The 18,464-nt window shown below is 51.9% G+C and overlaps 1 protein-coding gene, 1 long non-coding RNA gene and 1 pseudogene across 3 annotated transcripts in view; 2 read left to right on the plus strand and 1 right to left on the minus strand.

Moving 5' to 3' along the window:
* The first annotated feature begins 1,806 nt into the window (after positions 1-1,806).
* On the plus strand, positions 1,807-2,923 carry LOC112642861 (actin, cytoplasmic 2-like; annotated as a pseudogene).
* A 138-nt stretch (positions 2,924-3,061) lies between these two features.
* On the minus strand, positions 3,062-10,218 carry LOC125754530 (uncharacterized). Of its 2 annotated transcripts, none has more exons than XR_007409045.1 (3): positions 8,120-10,218; positions 7,876-8,030; positions 3,062-3,693 (listed from the first exon to the last, which is right to left on the minus strand). It is a non-coding gene; the product is annotated as an uncharacterized LOC125754530 (long non-coding RNA). The 2 variants fall into 2 exon arrangements; XR_007409044.1 differs by lacking the exon at positions 3,062-3,693 and adding an exon at positions 6,219-6,957.
* A 148-nt stretch (positions 10,219-10,366) lies between these two features.
* MFSD4A (major facilitator superfamily domain containing 4A) overlaps positions 10,367-18,464 on the plus strand; it is a 29,476-nt gene continuing 21,378 nt past the window's right edge. The window contains exon 1 of the mRNA XM_025421103.3: positions 10,367-10,669. Coding sequence (XP_025276888.1) covers positions 10,440-10,669 — 230 coding nt within the window. The 5' untranslated portion in view covers positions 10,367-10,439. The remainder of the gene's footprint in view (positions 10,670-18,464) is intronic.

The following is an 18,464-nucleotide window of genomic DNA, read 5'->3' on the forward strand; positions in this document are numbered from 1 at the left end:
CTTCTTGGTACTAATGCCCAACAGAAATCTCTCCTGCGCATCTTCCTATAGGGGTCTAGCTCCACCGTAACTCCAGTAACATAGCATAGGTTCACTCAAGCTGGGCAGAAAGCCCCAGTAGAATTCAATAGGGGCATACTTTCTTGTGGGGCCGAAATGGTATACCAGGATATGTGAGCTATTCCCCGGTGGTAGAGTGTAGATTCTCTGGAGCAGTGGTTTCCAACCTCGGCTGCACATTAGAAAACTCTGGGGAACTTTTGCCAGATACCAATATAAGACCCCACCAACAGAGAGGCTGACTTTCTTCAGCCTCCAAATGATTCTAATATATAGCCAAGTCTGATAATTACTAAGAGAGGAACTGTACATTCCTCATGAAATCCTCCATGAATATTATTTCTTGCCTTGGAATTTATTCATAAATTCAAGCTTATAGTAATTAAACTTTAAATTTGTATACTAGTATTTTCCAAATGTCTACTATGTACCAGGTAGGTGCTGGGCTGTGTGCCTGAGACAGAAGGATTGTGTGACCCAATCTCCATCCTCAGGATGCTGACAGTTTATCTGCATCAAGGACACCCCAACTGGTGATCACAAGGAATTGTGGTATGTGGAGATGCAGGCACCTGGGGTAGCAATGATGAGGCGGGGGCTCCCCACAGGATGAAGAGCTCACCTGAGCCCTGAATGAAAGGTTCATTAGGAGGGTGGAGGATGGTGCATTGTGTTCAATATTTTTTCAATGAGTTGGATGACTGTTAGTAGCCTTACATTATGAATGTAAGGTGCCGGGCAGCCCGGGTGGCTCAGCGGTTTAGTGCCGCCTTCGGCCCAGGGCATGATCTTGGGGTCCTGGGATTGAGTCCTGCGTTAGGCTCCCTGCATGGAGCCTGCTTCCCCCTCTGCCTGTGTCTCTCTCTCTGTGTCTCTCATGAATGAATAAATAAAATCTTAAAAAAAAAAAAAAAAAAAAGAATGTAAGGTGCCATCCTTACTTGGGAGCAGCTGGAGGAATAGCCAGCCCTTCCGTTGCATGGCTGATGAGACCCAAAGTGTGCTAGTAGGGAGGAGAAACCCAAATCGAAATTACATGAGGCTCAGGGTAGGAGAAGGTGACTTAGAGGCGTAGGCGGCGCCGTACTTGGTGTTCTCCCAGAGGCTCAAGTGTGCCTTCATTTCATCCCACCGCAACACTGTAAGGATGTGATGTTTTGCAGTTGAAGAAAATTGGGCTTACAGTGTCGAGCCCAGAGTTGACAGAGTCGAGTGCAGGACCAGAACCTAGTGCTGGTCTGTCCTGCTCCCGCGTCCATATTCTTCCCATTATTCCACATAGCCCAAGTCCTATACTGCATAGGACTTCAATAAATCAGGGTGTCTGGGTGGCTCAGTAAGTTAAGCATCTGCCTTTGGCTCAGGTCATGATCCTGGGTTCCTGGGACCCAGCCCCACTTTGGGCTCCCAGCTCAGCAGGGAGCCTGCTTCCCCTCTCTCTCTGCCCCTTCCCCTTGCTTGTGTTCTCTCTCACTATCTCTCTCTCTCTCTGGCATAAATAAATAAAATCCTTGTTTAAAAAAAAGGACTTCAATAAATCAACTGCACATAGACAAGACAGGAAGACTTGGTTCAATAGTAATTCTTGGGGGTGGGGGGCAATGTCACCAGCTATAAACCCATACACAAGTCTTGGGTGTGTGAGTAGGAGTTGAATGTGAGAGGCAGATGGCATCATGGGAAGGATCCAGACTTTGCAGTGGTCTCAAAATTCAGCTTCAATACTTTCCAGCTGGGTGACTTTGGGCTACTCTGTCTTCCTGAGCCTCGGTTTCCTCATCCATAAAAAAGGAATAATAATGCCTACCTCATAGGACCCCTCCATCGTGAAGCGCCCCCAGCACCAGGGCGTGATGGTGAGCATGGGCCAGAAGAACTCCTACGTGGGCGATGAGGCCCAGAGCAAGAGAGGCATCCTGACCCTCAAGTACCCCATCGAGCGCAGCATCATCACCAACTGGGACGACATGGCCCCACACCTTCTACAACGTGCTGCGCGTGACCCCGAGGAGCACCCGGTGCTGCTGACCGAGGCCCCCCGGAACCCCAAGGCCAACTGTGAGAAGATGATCCAGATCATGTTCGAGACTTTCAACACCCCAGGCATGTATGTGGCCAGCCAGGCTGTGCTGTCCCTGTACCCTCTGGCCACACCACTGGCATCGTGATGGACTCCGGTGACGGAGTCACCCACATGGTGCCCCCCACACAGTGCCCATCTATGAGGGGTACCCCTCCCCCATGCCATCTTGCGCCTGGACCTGGCTGGCCGGGACCTGACGGGCGACCTCATGAAGATCCTCACGAAGCGTGGCTACAGCTTCACCACCACCACCGAGGGGAAATCGTGCGTGACATCAAGGAGAAGCTGTGTTATGTGGCCCTGGACTTCGAGCAGGAGATGGCCACCACGCCCTCCAGCTCCTCCTGGAGAAGAGCTATGAGCTGCCCGATGGGCTTTCTTCCAGCCTTCCTTCCGGGGCACGGAATCCTGCGGCATCGGTGAAACTACCTTCAACTCCATCATGAAGTGTGACGTCGACATCGCAAGGACCTCTATGCCAACACAGTGCTGCCTGGTGGGACCACCAGGTACCCGGCATTGCTGGCAGATGCAGAAGGAGATAACTGCCCGGGCACCCAGCACAATGAAGATCAAGATCATCGCACCCCCTGAGCGCAAGTACTCTGTGTGGGCTGGGGGCTCCATCCTGCCTCACTGTCCACCTTCCAGCAGGCAGGAGTACGACGAGTCCGGCCCCTCCATCGTCCACCGCAAATGCTTCCAGGCAGACTGCTAGTTAGTTGCGTTACACCCTTTCTTGACAAAACCTAACTTGTGCAGAAACCAAGATGAGATTGGCATGGCTTTATTTATTTAATTTTTGTTTTTGGATTTTTAATTTTTGTTTTGTTTTGGTTTTTTGGGCGCTTGACTCAGGATTTATTTATTTTTTATTTATTTTATTTATTTATTTTATTTTTTAAGATTTTACTTATTTATTCATGAGAGACACAGAGAGAGACAGAAGCAGAGACACAGGCAGAGGGAGAAGCAGGCTCCATGTAGGGAGCCCGACCTGGGACTCAATCCCAGGTCTCCAGGATCACGCCCTGGACTGAAGGCGGCGCTAAACCACTGTGCCACCCGGGCTGCCCTTGACTCAGGATTTAAAAACTGGAACAGTGAAGGTGACAGCAGTGGGTTGGAGCGAGCATACCCAAAGTTCTACAATGTGGCCAAGGACTTTGATTGTACATTGTTCTTTTTTTTTTTTTTAATAGTCATTCCAAATATCATGAGATGCATTGTTACAGGAAGTCCTTTGCCTTCCCAAAAGCCACCCCATTTCTCCCTGCAGAGAAGGGCCTGTCCTCCCCCGAGTTCACACAGGGGAGGGTGATAGAATTGCTTTTGTGTAAATTATGTAGTCCAAATTTTTTTAAATCTTTGCCTTAATACTTGTTCTTTTTGTTTTATTTTGAATGTTCTGCCGTCACGGCACCTGTTTTTTGTCCCCCCAGTTGAAGATTTATGAAGGCTTTTGGTCTCCCTGGGAGTGGGGCTGAGGCATGGAGGCATCCAGGGCTTACCTGTACACTGCCTTGAGACCAGTTCAATGAAGTGCACACCTTAAAGACAAAAAAAAAAAAGATTCTCTGTCTCTCCCTTTGCCCTTGCCTGTCCCCCTACCCCACCCCAAGCTCTCTCACTCTCTCTCGCTCTCAAACAAATAAATACACCTTTTTTTTTTTTTTTAAGTAGGCAGAAGACTTGAAGGGGCATTTCACAAAACAAGATGTACAGGTGGCCAATAAGTATGTAATAAGATACTGAACATTATCTGTTATTAGAGAAATGCAGATGAAAACCTCTAAGATGCAAACTTCCCAACATGAGGGTTAAAATGAACACGACTGGTGATAAGGATGTGGAGCAACTGGAACTCTAGCAGGAGTGTATGCTGGTACAATCCCTTTGGGTAACTGTTTGGCAGCATCTCCTAAAGTTAAACCAATCCTGTGACCTCGCAACTTCACTTCTGGGCATATCCTCAATAGAATGAGTGGTTACGTCCCCCGAAAGACAAGTACATGAATGTTCACAGCAGCCTTATAGATAAATAGCTCCAAACTGGAAACCCACCTGTATGTCCATTAATAGCAGATGGGACAAATAAATGATGGTGTATATATGGTGGCATATACGCTCTCAGAGACATAATATTCAGCAAACACACTATTGTTTCTGGGGTGGGTACTGGAAATACTCTGTATCTTGATCTGGGTGGTGCTCAGCTGGGTAAGTACACATATAACAATTCATTTTATTCACTTAAGACTTTTACTTTTTAATCTATGTAAGTTTAACCTCAATTTTTAAAAAAAAGTAAGTAAGAGGTGCCTGGCTGACTCAGTCCATAGAGCATGTAAATCTTGATCTCAGGGTCGTAAGTTCGAGCCACATTTTGGGTGTGGTGTCTACTTTACAAAAAAATGTAAACAAAAAGTTACTGTATATCATGTGCTTGGCACAGAACAGGCACTCAGCAAATAGCTGTCAAAGTTTCTAGGGAAGAGGAGGCAGTGAACCCATTGCACCATGAGCTGCTTAGATCACTTGGGAGCACTGAGGGTAGTGCTGGGAGACCCCATTTTTGCGAGGGTCACTAACAATCAGAGCATGATGTGATTGGAGAGAAGTATGGCAAAAGGTCTGGAATACATGGCCAATGAGGGATGGCTGAAGGAAGTGAGGAGGATGTTGCTGGGGACAATGAAACTTAAGAAGAACATGAAGAATGTCTTCAAATAGTGAATGGCTCTCTGTAGAATGGGAACTAGACTTTTCCTTTCTGGCTCTAAAGCAATAATTCTCAAACTGTACTGCATCTGAGTATCCTGGAGGGCTTACTACCAGATTACTGGGGCACCTGGGTGGCTCAGAGGTTGAGAGTCTGCCTTTGGCTCAGGTCATCATTCCAGGGTCCTGGGATCGAGTCCTGGATCAGGCTTCCCGCAGGGAGCCTGCTTGTCCCTCTGCCTAAGTCTCTGCCTCTCTCTCTCTCTCTCTGTGTGTGTGTGTGTGTCTCATGAATAAATAAATAAAATCTTTAAAAAAAAAAGAATTATTCTTTAAAAAAATAAAAAGTAAAACAGATTACTGAGACACACCCCCAGAGTTTCTGATCCAGCAGGTCTGGGGCAGGACTGAGAATGTGCATTTCTTTCTCTCTTTCTTTCTTTCTTTCTTTCTTTTTTTAGGATTTTATTTTTAAGCAATCTTGCACCCAACATGGTGCTCAAATGTACAATCCTGAGACCAAGAGTCACATGCTCTACTGACTGAGCCAGCCAGGCACCCCTTCATTTCCTTTTTCTTTCTTTCTTTCTTTCTTTCTTTCTTTCTTTCTTTCTTTCTTTCTTTCTTTCGTGTGAGCAGTGGTAGCAGGAGGGGGAGGGGCAGAAGGAGAGAGAGAGAGAGAGAATCTTAAGCAAGCTCCACACCCAGCCTGGAGTCCAATGCAGGGCTCAGTCTCAAAACTCTGAGTTTATGACCTGAGCTGAGATCATAACCTGAGTCAAAATCAGGAGTCGGAGGCTTAACCAACCGAGCCACCCAGGCATCCGGAGAATCTTCATTTCTAACAAGTTTCCAGGATATACCCATGCTACCGGTCTAGGGACATACTTTGCTAGCCACTATATTAGTGTATAAAACCAGGAGAACAATTTGTGCTGTTGTGAAGGAGGAGGAGGAGGAAGAAGAGGATTTATTTAGAATCTGTATTTATGAGAATTTATGAGAATAAGCTCCTGTATTACACTCTGTCTACATTTTCTCCCAGCAAGGGAGGGATTATTCTCCCCATTTTATTTTTTTTTAAGCTCTACAGGGGACATGGGGCTTATATTCACGACCCTGAGATTAAGAGTCTCACGCTCTAGCGACTGAGCCAGCCAGGTGCCTCTATTCTTCCCATTTTAGAGAGGAGGAATTCAAGGCTGTTTTTCACACATCTCACAGCCTGCCCTCAGCCTGGCCATAATAAAGCTGAGGCTGAATGGCTATCTGCAGCAGCCTGTAACCAGGCTTCTGTTTCTGAGTGGAAGGATCATTTCAGAGGTTCCTTCCGACCCTTAAAGTTAGACTAGCTTTAACTAGCACTTTTATTTTTTTAAAAGATTTTATTTATTTATTCATGAAAGACAGAGAGAGAGAGGGGCGCAGAGACACAGGCAGAGGGAGAAGCAGGCTCCATGCAGAGAGCCTGATGTGGGACTCAATCCCGGGTCTCCAGGATCACATCCCAGGCAGAAGGTGGCACTAAACAGCTGAGCCACCAGAGCTGCCCCTAACTAGCACTTTTAAGTGCTAACATATCCTCAGCACCAGCTAAATGCTAGGTATTATGCAATATTCTCTCCAGGATGCATGTGGCCACTGGTCTACCTCTTAAGATGCTTCTGGGCCATCTCATCTGCTCCTGTCTCTCCTATCCCCCTTGGCACCTCAGTAACCATCCCCCACCTCTCCATGCCAGCTGATAACTAGGTTCATTCAGATATTTGGCAAAGGAGACTTTTTTGTACACATGCGCATCTCTGCTGTTTGCATTCATGTGGGGTAGGGTAGCTGGGTCATCTAGGTCCAGTCCTTGGCACCAGGTTGTCTGCCACTCACCCCATGCCAACCCCAGACAGAGCCTGCCAATCTATTCTCCAGACTCTGGCCAGCAGACAATGATGTGGGGGCTGTGAGGTAGGGGAAGGGCAGCCTCATTCACCAGAATGGCCAGAGGAACTGCAGATGTGCTTAATGACCTTGAACCAGAGATTTCTTCGACTGCTCCTGCCTGGTTTCCTCAGAGTCTGGGAAGCAGAGACCAGAGGGCCCTGGGGACCAAAGCAGGCCCACAGTTACTTAGAGGATTTTGCCAAACATGAAATCAAGCCCAAGCCCAAGTGGCCCCCTCTAGGCTGTGATAATCAAAACTCTTCTTTTAGTATATTTTTTAATATTTAAAGTTTTCAATTCTAACAAAAACAGGAACAAAGACAAAGTGTACTTGTGGTTCTACGCACTAAGGAGTTTGGGCATTTATTGCTTATCAACTTCGAGGAGCAAGTGGGAGTCAGTATAGTGCAAACACCTCTCACCAAGGAGCTGATCCTGGGACTTGGTGAAGAACAAACCCAATGGCCCCTGCCTTGGAGGAGAGGCAACACAACGGATGATTAGCAATGATTTAGGAAGGGCCCCCAAGGAGGGCCCCAAGGAAGTCAGGGGAAGCTTCCCAGAGGAGGCAACCCTTGAGGCAAATAAACAGATTCCAGTCAGCAAAAGCCTGAGGACCCTTCACTCCCATTGATCCTTTCTGCCAATCTAGTCCATCTGTCCTTATTTGGGGGCCTCAGACTGCTTTCCAGAGCTACTAGGGGAAAGGGATAATTTCCTTCCAATGTGCAAGGAGAGAAATCCGAGAGTGGCTAAGGGACCATCCAAGGTTTTGTTGTTAAAATTTAAGATTGACCAACCTTAGGGTGCCCAGCTAGGGCTAGACATTTGGATCCTCGACACAGAAGAAATACGGGAGAGCCCCCGTCCTTGGGAACTTATCATTGGGAGATAAGATATGTAAATGAAAAACCAAAAATAATTGTAAAGGCAATGTGCAAATAATTCAGTTCCCCAGCTATTTTTCCAGGACTTGCTATCTTCAAGGCATTCTGTGAGGCACACATATGGGGGTGGGGAGATTTAGTAAATATAATATAACGTGGTAAATATAGCCCTAGGCCTTAAGAACTCACCATTTAACTGGCTGCAGGGGAGGCAGGGGTGGCAGGAAGAGGAAGCTGACCATCCCTGGATATAACAGCTGACATGGAAGATTGTACGGGGCAAGGAGGGGATCAGAGGCTTGCTGGAATTTGGGGGTTGGATTGGATTGTTCCAGAAAAGGTTCCTGAAAGAGGTAGACAATGTGATGATATTGGAAAATAGAGGAGATGGAAAAGAAAAAGAAGAAAAAATGAGCAAAACCTTTTCACATACCCATCCTTCCACATCCAGTCCAGGAATGAAGCCTTCCCAGGCAAAATGACATACTTCCGCCTGCAGGACTCAAACCATCCCCGTGACAGAAAGTACCTCATTGCTGTACTTGTTTCCCTGCCTGCTTGTCCCAGCTCAAGGGCCCTGAATGCCAGAAAGAAAGAAAGGAAGAAAAGAAGGCAGGCTTTCTGATCCTAAGGAGGCTGGGTATTGCATTCACAATAGTGTCTCACTTTGTTTTTGTTGTGTGGTTTTTTTTAAAAGATTTTATTTATTTATTCATGAGAGACACACAGAGAGAAGCAGAGACAGGCAGAGGGAGAAGCGGGTTCCTCGCAGGGAGCCTGATCCGGGACACAATCCCCAGACCCGGGATCAGGACCTGAGCGGAAGGCAGACGCTCAACTGCTGAGCCACCCCAGGCATCCCTCACTTTGTTTTTGTTTACTTATTTTTATTTTTTACTATTTTTTCAAACTGTAACCTGTGTACACTATAAGACATAAATCCTAGGTGTACATTTGTTTGTATGGAATGAATTTTTACACATGTTTATATCTGTGTAACCATCACCCAGATCAAGCTATAGGATGCTTGTAGCGTCCCTGACACTGTGGGCTGCCCCCACTGTACCAGGGTCACTGCCATTGTGGCTGGAGGAGCTGAACCAGTGGGGTGGTATATCTAGGGAATACCATCTAAGGAAATTATGAAAGAATTTCAGGTGTTTGGGCTGAAGAAGCCAAGTGTTAGGGCGGGGTCATGTGCTTGAAAGACTAACATGCCCAGAGCAATTAGCCTTGTCTTGTGGGTGGCTGTGGGGAGACATAGGGAGGGGCTTTTCAGTTGAGCCTGAAACCCTTCCTTACAGCTGGAGCTGACCCACATTGGAAGAAGACCCACAGGAAATGATAGGTAAGGTCCCCAACAGCAAGAGGTATCAGTCAAGAACAGGACTGACAAACATTTATCAGCAATGATGGAGAGGGAAGAGGGGGCTCCAGTTGGAGACGGTTCCTTCCAACTTTGAGCTTCTGTGGTTCTAGAATTCTGTGAGAACGGCATGAAGGATCCAGTCAAACGCTTGTAGTTATGATTTATTTTTTGTTTTTGTTTTCCAGAGGATAACTTTACACTGAATCACAAACACTGTGTAGACTCACCATTATCACCCCTGAATAAGTAATTGTTCTTACCTTCCAGCCCACTGAGCCAGAGAGACCCTGGGACTCTGCTCTCAGGTGCTCAGAGTCTGGGGGTGGGGGTGGGGGCAGGGGAGCAGCTGCTGGAGTGCCACTGGGAGATGAAGTCAGTCCCCCCAAGAGAAGTTAATTACCTCTGTTGATGCCAAGTTGTCATGAGAGCATCCACCCTCCTACGTCCTCAGCCTCTTCAGCTCTGGTCCCCCTGCAGGGCCGTGGGCACGATGTCCCGGCTCCCGCCGCTACTAGAACAGCTGAGCAGAGGGGACACTCTGCCTCCAGGGGCCGGTGCAGGAACCCTGGCTCCCTCCCAAGCAGGACCACACGGGACCCACCAGCTCCGCGGCCTCCTGGGAGGAGGGTCAGGCCCAGTCGGCCGCAGGCCCCAGCAAGAACTACCAGTCTGGGCACTGGCCCCTGTCACCCCGCAATCCCGTCCGAGGTTTTCCAGCAAAAAAAAAGGAATTTTCCCCAGAAATCTTTTTACCCCTGGAGGCCTACCTCCGACCTCCTCCTGGGATTTCTCCGGACCGCTGCCTTTCCCTTCCCGCCGCCTCCTCCCCGCCCCGCCGGGAATAGAGACCCGCGGAGTCCGGGCGCGACACCTGCGGCTCCACGCGGGGCTTAGCGGGGGACCGCACGCTTCTGAGCTTTTCTCTCCAAAGCGCTTTCCCTCTTGAGGTTAGCGGGAGCCATGAATATAGTCTCCCAAGAAAAGGCCGTACGTAGGGGATCTTGTCACCTACTCAGAGGGAAGGTCCGACCCTCGAAGCCCACTGGGGCCCAGTGCCGCTCCTCCCCGCGAAGCCCAGGCCCGGCTGCAGTCTGGGGGACGGTCCCCCCGCCCTCCGGCTGCGCGAGCCCCGGGTCGCCTCGGGCTCGGGGCCCCCAACCCCCGGCGGCGCGCGGGCGCGGGCAGGGCGGGCCCAGGCGGCCCCGGGAGGCCGGCGCCCCGCAGACGCGCCCCCGCCGCTCCCCGGGCGCGAGGGCGGGGCCCCCCGCCAGGCCGCCCCTCCCCGCCCCTCCCCCGGCCGCCGGCCTCCCGGGCCCCGCGGGCGCTCCACTCGGGCTCGGGCTCGGGCGCGCGGAGCCAGCAGCCGCCAGCCCGCAGCGGGGCCATGGGCTGCGACGGCCGCGTGTCGGGGCTGCTCCGCCGCAACCTGCAGCCCACGCTCACCTACTGGAGCGTCTTCTTCAGCTTCGGCCTGTGCATCGCCTTCCTGGGGCCCACGCTGCTGGACCTGCGCTGCCAGACGCACAGCTCGCTGCCCCAGATCTCCTGGGTCTTCTTCTCGCAGCAGCTCTGCCTCCTGCTGGGCAGCGCCCTCGGGGGCGTCTTCAAGAGGACGTGAGTGCCCGGCGCGCCCCGAGCCCCCGCGCCCCGCGCCCCGCGCCCCCGCGCTCCTCGGCACGGCCGCGCCGACCCTTCCCTGCGCTTCCTCTCCCTTCCCTGCCTTCCCGCCCCTGGCGGCCGCCGAGCCCCTGCCCGCCCCCCTCCCTCCCCCTCCCCCTCCCCCTCCCCCGGGCTGAGGCTGCCCCGCGCCCCGACCCTCGGGCGGGCGGCGACCACCCGTCCCCGCGCCGCCGGCCGCGCCCCGCCGGAGCTGCAGGGCCGCCCCCTCCCCCACCGCAGCTCTCCCCGGAAAAGTCTCTCCGGAGACTGAAGGTGACTTGGGGATTATTCCTTTGCCCTCGCTCCCCGCTCGCGGAGCCCGGCGGGTGGGGGTGGGGGCGGGGTGATGGAGCTGGCGGCGGGGAGACCCCCGTGCGCGGCGGCTCCGAGCTCCGTGGGTGTCGCCCCTGCTGCCGGGGCGGAGTGGAAGTGAGGTGGAAGGAGAGTGGGAGTGTCCCCCCAGGGGCGTGCTGGGCGCCGGCGCGGGCCGCGGGGTCCACTCAGACCCTCAGCTCCACTTCAGCTGGCACACGCCGTCCCGCCCCCCGCCACCCGGGGTGGGCACGGGGCTGCCGGGTCCTGCGCCGCGCAGGTCCGGCCTCAGACGGTCAGGGCTCCCGCAGGGGCCCCGGAGGCCAAACCCTTCTGCCTCTGAGACACTCGGGACTCGCCGCGAGGGCCGCGTAGGGGAGGCGTGGGGTGTCTCAGGCTGAGCTTGCGCCCTCCATCTCTGGCGCCGGGGTCCCCCTCCACTCCTCCCACTCCGTGTTACTCCTCCTTGGCCTCTGCGCCAGGGTAGGGCCCCGGACTCTGCCTGCCACGGCCCCCAGAGGTCCCCTTGTATATACCATTGCGGAGCCCCGATCGCCAGGCTTAAATTGGATGGGGCCGCCCCCACAGAGCCCTCTGGAAAGGCAGCAGGATTGGCTGTCCTAGTGCAGCTGGGAAAACAGACCCAAAGCAGGGGATAGATGACTTGCAAGCTGGAGGCTGCTGGAGATTTCCCTGGTTCCAGCTCCCGGTTGGGTGGTTTTCTGGACTGCATGGACTCAAGTAAGCAGGCGGCCCAGGAACAAAACCAGAGCTAGGCGACCCCAGAGGAACATCTGGGGGTGGAGGGAGTGCATTCTGGGCCAATTGCTCTCCCCCTTCGGCTCACTCCTCCCCGTGTCCGTGCCCCTGTCGTGTGTCCGTGTCCCTGAGGAGAGGTTTTCCTATCCACCTTGCTTCTGGAGCTGATGGAGAGAGCACAGGTGTCATACAGGTAGACCCCACCTTACGGCACCCAGTGGACAAAACAGTACCAATTAAAGAGCGATTGTCTTCAGGGTCAAATTCTCTTGTAAATGGAAGAATCCTCTTAAGGAGCAAGTCTTGTGCACACTGGGTTTTCTCTGGGTTTTGTATAGGATTGGATGCATGGGGGATTCAGAAAGTCTTTCGCAAAAGTTCAAGATCCTTCCAGATTCTGCCTAGAGGTTTACTTAGAAATCTACCAGTGTGTTTTTCTGTTTGCTTTCTTTCTTTTTAAAAAGTATTTTGACTTACAAAAGCTCCCTTACCTTGAACTTTTTAAGAACACGTGCAGTGCAAAGAACAGGAAGGGGGAATGAGGATAATTCTAAATGGCAGATTGGTGTGCCAGGTTTTGTGAAAACAACAGAGATACACACCCAACTGGGCCATGTCTTCCTCGCTTGCTCCGCACCTCCGTCCGGGCTCCTTACCTAACCAGGAGCTATGAACAGGCAGTGGAAAGGGTCGTGGGTGAGGAAGTGAGCTCACAGGAAAGAAAAAATAATTTTGGGAACAGTAGTAACTAATTTCACTCAGTTCTTGCTCAGTGCCAGGCACTGTTCCCAGTACCTCACTTGTATCAATTCATTTATCTTCACCACAACCCTATGGAGTAGTACTAACTTATCTCTAGTTTGTGCCTAAGGAAGCTGAGGCACAGAGAGGTTAAGACACTCGCCCCACGTCATACCACACAGCTCCTAAGCTGGGATTTGAATCCAGGTATTTGTTTCTAGAACCAGGTACTTGGGAAATGACTCTTGCTTTATGAGCAGTCAGCCTGAACTGTGCAGAGTACAAGTTATACCCTGTCCTCACCAGGCACAGGCCTATGGGCTGAGTATTCCTGAGCTGCCACTCCTGGGAAGGAAACTGTGGGCCTCTGGGGCTTCCTGCTGGGATCTGAGGGTGGGGGTAGGGTGGGGTGGAGGGCATAAGTCCTATCAGTTCAGGTTCACATTTAGATGCTGAACCTCAGTCCTCCCGCCCGCAAAACAAAATGCCATAAAGAAGCCTTTCCTTTGGCTAAGAGCAAAGTGGACTTCAGTGGGAATGAAGGATTTGTCACAGGGGTGGCTTGTGTGTCAACGGGAGTCACTGCCTAGCTAGGACAGGATAGCTTGTCACAATCCCCCATTTCTGAAAACAAACAGAACTGCCAGTAGCCCTGAAACCAGCCACTAAAGCTTGACACCTTGGGGCCTCACCACAAGTTCAAACGCAAATATTCCCAGCTCCTCACCCCCTAACCTCCCTTCCCCCACCCCAGTACTTTTCAGCTTAAGTGATTACTGGCTAGTGGGCCAGGCTGGTACTTGTGAGGGGGGTTGGGGGAGTTGGTTTAACAAATGGCAAGAGCCAGCTGTTGTGGACAGACTCGAGGGAGAGGCATGGGGCGGCCCAAGTCAAGTCCTGCCTAGTGCTTGGCCCAGACTGAGGACCAGGGCTGAAAAGGGTTTCTGGAAGCCTCCATAGGGACATGCATTGGAGGATCTGCATGCAGACAGCCTTGGCTGTTAGAAGGGGACAGGACAGGAGCTCTCTACTCAGGGTAGGATCAGCCCCCCACCTCCATTCCTTATGCCTCCCTCCCCCTGCCCCCAGCTTCTAGCACAGAGATCTTGAGGGAAGCAGCCACATGCAGCCTAAGAGGGAGATAGGTGCAACTGGGGTCAGAAGAATCTGGATTAAAACTTCCTTAGAAATATCTTGCTTACCGGGAGCAGGGAGCCATTCAGAGAGGAGAAGAACACAAAGTCACCTGGTTGGCAGGGTGTATGGGTATGTGCTTTGTCAGATAGGAAAGAGAAAGGGGTATTTAGATAAAAGGTTAGGGGTGTTTTTTTCCTGGTTCCTTGGGGACCTGTCTAACCACCTTGGGTAGTTCGGGAGACCCCTTTATCTCAAAGGCATCAGGGTAGGTAAATGGCTTTCAGACCTTCCTCAGCCTTCTCCCAGCCTCACCTTGGCTTCTCCCCTGCATGCGCCCTCTTAATTGAAGGCTTGAGTTCTCCCCTGTCCTACTCACTGTCTCCTTCTCTGTCTCTAATTTTCCCCAAATTCCTACAAGTCCTGCCCTGCCCAAGACCCAGCTCTAACTCCCTCCTGCCTGTTACATGAAATCCAGTCTTCCACACGAGGTTTCCCAGGCCACTGTCAAACCTGGTTTTCTAAGATGCTGGCCCCTGAAGTCCCTGGAACACAACACAAAAGCCAGTTTTGTCCTCCGAGCTGGGTCCTTGGTTGGTCTCCCATCTAGAAAGCCTCTGTCTCTCCCTCCCAGCAGCTTGTCTACCTTTCAGCATGCAGCAAACTTGGGCTGAGAGCCTACTGGTGGTCTGGCCCCAGACATGATTCTTGCTTTAAAAACTCATCTCAACATGGGAGTTGCCACATGACCAGGAATGCCACTCCTAGGTATATACCTCAAAGAACCGAAACATGTCAATACGAAACCTTATACAGGAATGTTATCGCAGCATTATTCATAACGCCAAAAAGAAGGAGCAGACCAAATGTTCATCAGTAGACATATGGACAAACAAAATGTGGTACACCTATACAGTGGAATAGTATTCAGCCAGAAAGATCAGTGAGGTTCTTATGCAAGCTACAGCATGAGGGAGCCATGAAAACATCATGCTAGGTGGAAGGAGCCAGGCACAAAAGACCCCATGCTGTATGGTTCCATTTCTATGAAAGTCCAGAAGGGGACTGTAGATATAGGAAGCAGAGTGGTAGGTTCCTAGGATATGGAGCAGGAGTGGCGAGTGACTGCTAGCAGGTACAAGGTTTCTCTCTCGGGTGAGGGCAATGCTGGAAACTTAAGTTGTGGTGATGGTTCCCAGATCTGAACATGCTAAAAGCCATTGAATCACACACTTTCAATAGATGAATTTTATGGTATGTAAATTATCTAAAATTTTTTTTTGAGATAATTAAAATAAATTTTTAAAAAATTTTATTTATTTATTCATGATAGACACAGAAAGAGAGAGAGGCAGAGGCAGAGACACAGGCAGAGGGAGAAGCAGGCTCCATGCAGGGAGCCCGACGTGGGACTCGATCCGGGGTCTCCAAGATCACACCCTGGGCTGAAGGCGGCGCTAAACCGCTGAGCCACCCGGGCTGCCCTAATTTAAAAATTTTTTAAAAGTAACCTCTACACCAAGCATGACTCCCAAACCTTCAACCTCAAGATCAAGAGTCTCACACTCCATTGACTGAGCCAGCGAGGTGCCCTTATCTCAATTTTTTAAAAAGATTTTGTTTATTTATTTGACAGAGAAAGAGAGAGAGCATACACAAGCAAGAGGAGCAGCAGCAGAGGGAGAGAGAGAAGGAGGCTCACAGCTGAATAGGGAGCCTGAGACGGGGCTTGATCTCAAGACCCTGAGATCATGACCTGAGCAGAAGGCAGATACTTAACCGACTGAGCCACCCAGGCGCCCTCAATTTTTTAAATAAAGAAAAATCTCAAAACCCAAAAATTTCTAAATTCATCCCACCCCTTAATTCACTCATCCAACACGTATCTTTTGAGCCAGACCCCATTCTCGGGGTGAATATGATGGACAAGGTCCGTGTTCCCATGGAGCTTACGCTCTGGAGCACCATGTAAGTGAAATGAAGGACATAAATAAGGGTGAGGATGACAATACAGAGTTGGTCAGGGAAGGCTGCTCTGAGGAGGTAACATTTGAGCTGACACCTGAATGACAAGAGGGAGCCATGCATGCCAGTAATCGGAAAAGGGTTCTGGGCTGACCCATTTGCAAGTCCACCCAACATGCGGGGCTTGCACCCCAGCGGGCCAGAAATATCATCACACACAGGGCACAGCCCCAACCTAAGTCTAATAGGGCCTGAGTCCTGCCTTAGGCTGGGATCTCCCCAAAGACAGGCTTTTCTCCTCCTCCCTCTGAGTCTCCCCAGGCTTAACACAGGGCCCTGAGCGAGCTGGGGCATCATTGTGGGGGTGACCAGTTCCGGGGGGCCTCTCCTGGCCTGCTCCGTCTAAGTTACCTCTTCCCGGTTGGCCATATGGAGCCGTAGTCTTCAGCCTGCCCTAGCTCTCAGGGCGTGCCCTGACCCCTGGTTTCTTGTCCCAAGCCCCCACTCCTCTCTTGCAAGCTGCCTACTCCTTTTGGGGTGGAGAGGGGGCAGGGATGCCTCTGACTTCTCCTGGGTTCAGGGCACCTCTCTTCCCTGGTCCCTCCAGGAAGAAGATTATCAGGATGGGCAGGGGGATGCCCCGAGGTAAGGATGGGAGAATGTCAGTGCCCATCCTGGGGTCCCCCCACATCGAGGTGGCAAGGGACTGGTCCTCAGCAGCGTTTTTCCCCACCCTGGGGTGTAGAGGGCGGGAAGGACTGGCTGACATCTTATTGCTTAAGCCCTTCCCCTGGTTTGGAGCCAGGCAGCCCCTCCTCTTATCACAGAAACAGGAGGGCCAGAGCCAGCACCCTGGCAAGGCCAGGTCAAGGTGATCACATGTACCCTCTGGGTAAAGCAGAGCACCTGAGCTGGCAGGGGGAGCAGCGTGCTCAAGGTCACTCAGCAAACTGGTGGTTCAGGCACCTACAGTGGAACCACTGCTAGGCTGGGGGAGGACCTGGCTCCCTGCTCTCCCTCCCCCACTTCACCTTCCACGTGGAGCCATCAATGAGTAACTTGGACATTTCTCAGGCTTCCAAGGAAGGGTTCCTTAGACTTTCCAAGCTGTCCCTGCATCTCCCCAGGCCTTGGGGGAGTGAGGTCCCCTCTCTAATTGGCCTTAATTAACCTCTGAACCTGGGACCAGGGGAGGGAAGATCAGTGACACGATGCTGGATTGAGAGTCAAAAAACTGGATCCTGGTTCTGTCCCCCCATCTGGGGACGGCTCCTGATCTATAAAATAAGGGGCAGGACTCTTAGGTCCTTGCTGCCACTATAGCAGCTCCCGGACCAACCTCCCATGGTCACCCCAGGCCAGCAGGCTCTGCAGCAGGAACAAAGAGGCAGAGCCTGGCTGGAGAATCTGGGAGCTGCTGAGGGTACTTCCCTGGGCCTGGCTGCTGGCAGAGAGGGGGTGAGCATCATCGAGGAAAGGGGCTGCCGATGGCTGATGGCCGGGGGAAGATCCCAGGGAGTGAGCAAAGGACTGTAACATCGCACTGACACCGCCTGGCAGCCTCAGAAGGCAGAGCTGCCGATCCCCATTCTAGCAAGGAGCTAGGTACTCACCTGTAAAGGCTCAGAGGGCCCATGTGTAGGTGCCTTGCCCCGAGCTTCCTGCTGGGAAGTGGCGAGTTAGGTCTAGGACCAGTCTTTTTTCTTTTGATTTTTAGTTTTCTATTGGAGTACAGTTGACATACGTGTTATATGAGTTTCAAGTGTACAACATAGTGATTTGACACTTTTTATACTGAGGACTGGTCTGATTACAAATCCTAGTACATCTGCGGTGCCAAAGCTGTTTTGACATCATTATTCCATAATTTTCAATTACCCACATTCCTGGAAGGGGCCATTGACCAAAACCATTAAGTGACCAAGCCAATTAGTGTATTTCAGTCTGGCTCTGGGATGTATCTGGGACTTCTTTTCTCTTGGCAGCCATATGCCATTCTGGAGAAATGTGCTCAGGCTGAGTTCTGGAAAGCCCAGGCACAGCTCTGCCGAAGCAAGCGGGGAGGCAGGCAGTTTGCTGGGATTAAAACACAAGCTTTCCTGTGCTGCAGCTGTCCCCAGGAAATGGGGACACATCTCCATCCCCCAGTGCCCAGGAATCGCAGGCCCAAGATGGGCTTCGCCCTCCCCAGCCGGAGCTGTAGGCGGCAGGCTCAAATCGCGCGCTAGGGGTTGGCAGGAGATGCAGGAAGGGCCTTCCCAGGCCAGTTTCCCTCCAGCCTCTCCTTTCTGTTGTCTCATCCTTTCCTGCCTGTCCCTGGGCCTGGGAACAAAAATCTTCCCTGGGGGCATTGAGTGTCCTCCAGAAAGACAAGGTGAAAAGGCACAAATGGGAGAGCGGAAAGGCCTATACAGGGCAGCCCACCGTGACCGTGACCGTGACCGTGGCCCTCCCCCTCCACCCCAACCTCCCCAGCCTCCTACTGCCCCCCTGGCATCCTGGCCCTAGCTAAGGCTTTATCTCTTGCCTCTGTCTCTCTGTCTCTGTCTTTGACTCCCTCTGTCTCTGTGTCACCCATCACAACTCCCACATCAGGCTCCTAAGGCTCCAGGCCATCCTGTGTGGGTGACAAGACAAGCCTTCCTCAAGCTTTTTGCTCATTTGACTAGCAACAGCCAGCAGCCCTAGATGGAGCACCAGCTCAGGGCCAAGCACGGTGCCAGGCACGGGGTTCCGCAGTGAGGCTGCGCAGACGCCTCGGGAAGCTTGCCACGGAGCCAGCAGTCAGAATATGAAGTGTTTGGAGCCTCCAGAACACCCGCAGAGGGACCACGGGGGC

This window comes from Canis lupus, chromosome 38 (assembly GCF_003254725.2).
Source record: "Canis lupus dingo isolate Sandy chromosome 38, ASM325472v2, whole genome shotgun sequence".
NCBI lineage: Eukaryota > Metazoa > Chordata > Mammalia > Carnivora > Canidae > Canis > Canis lupus.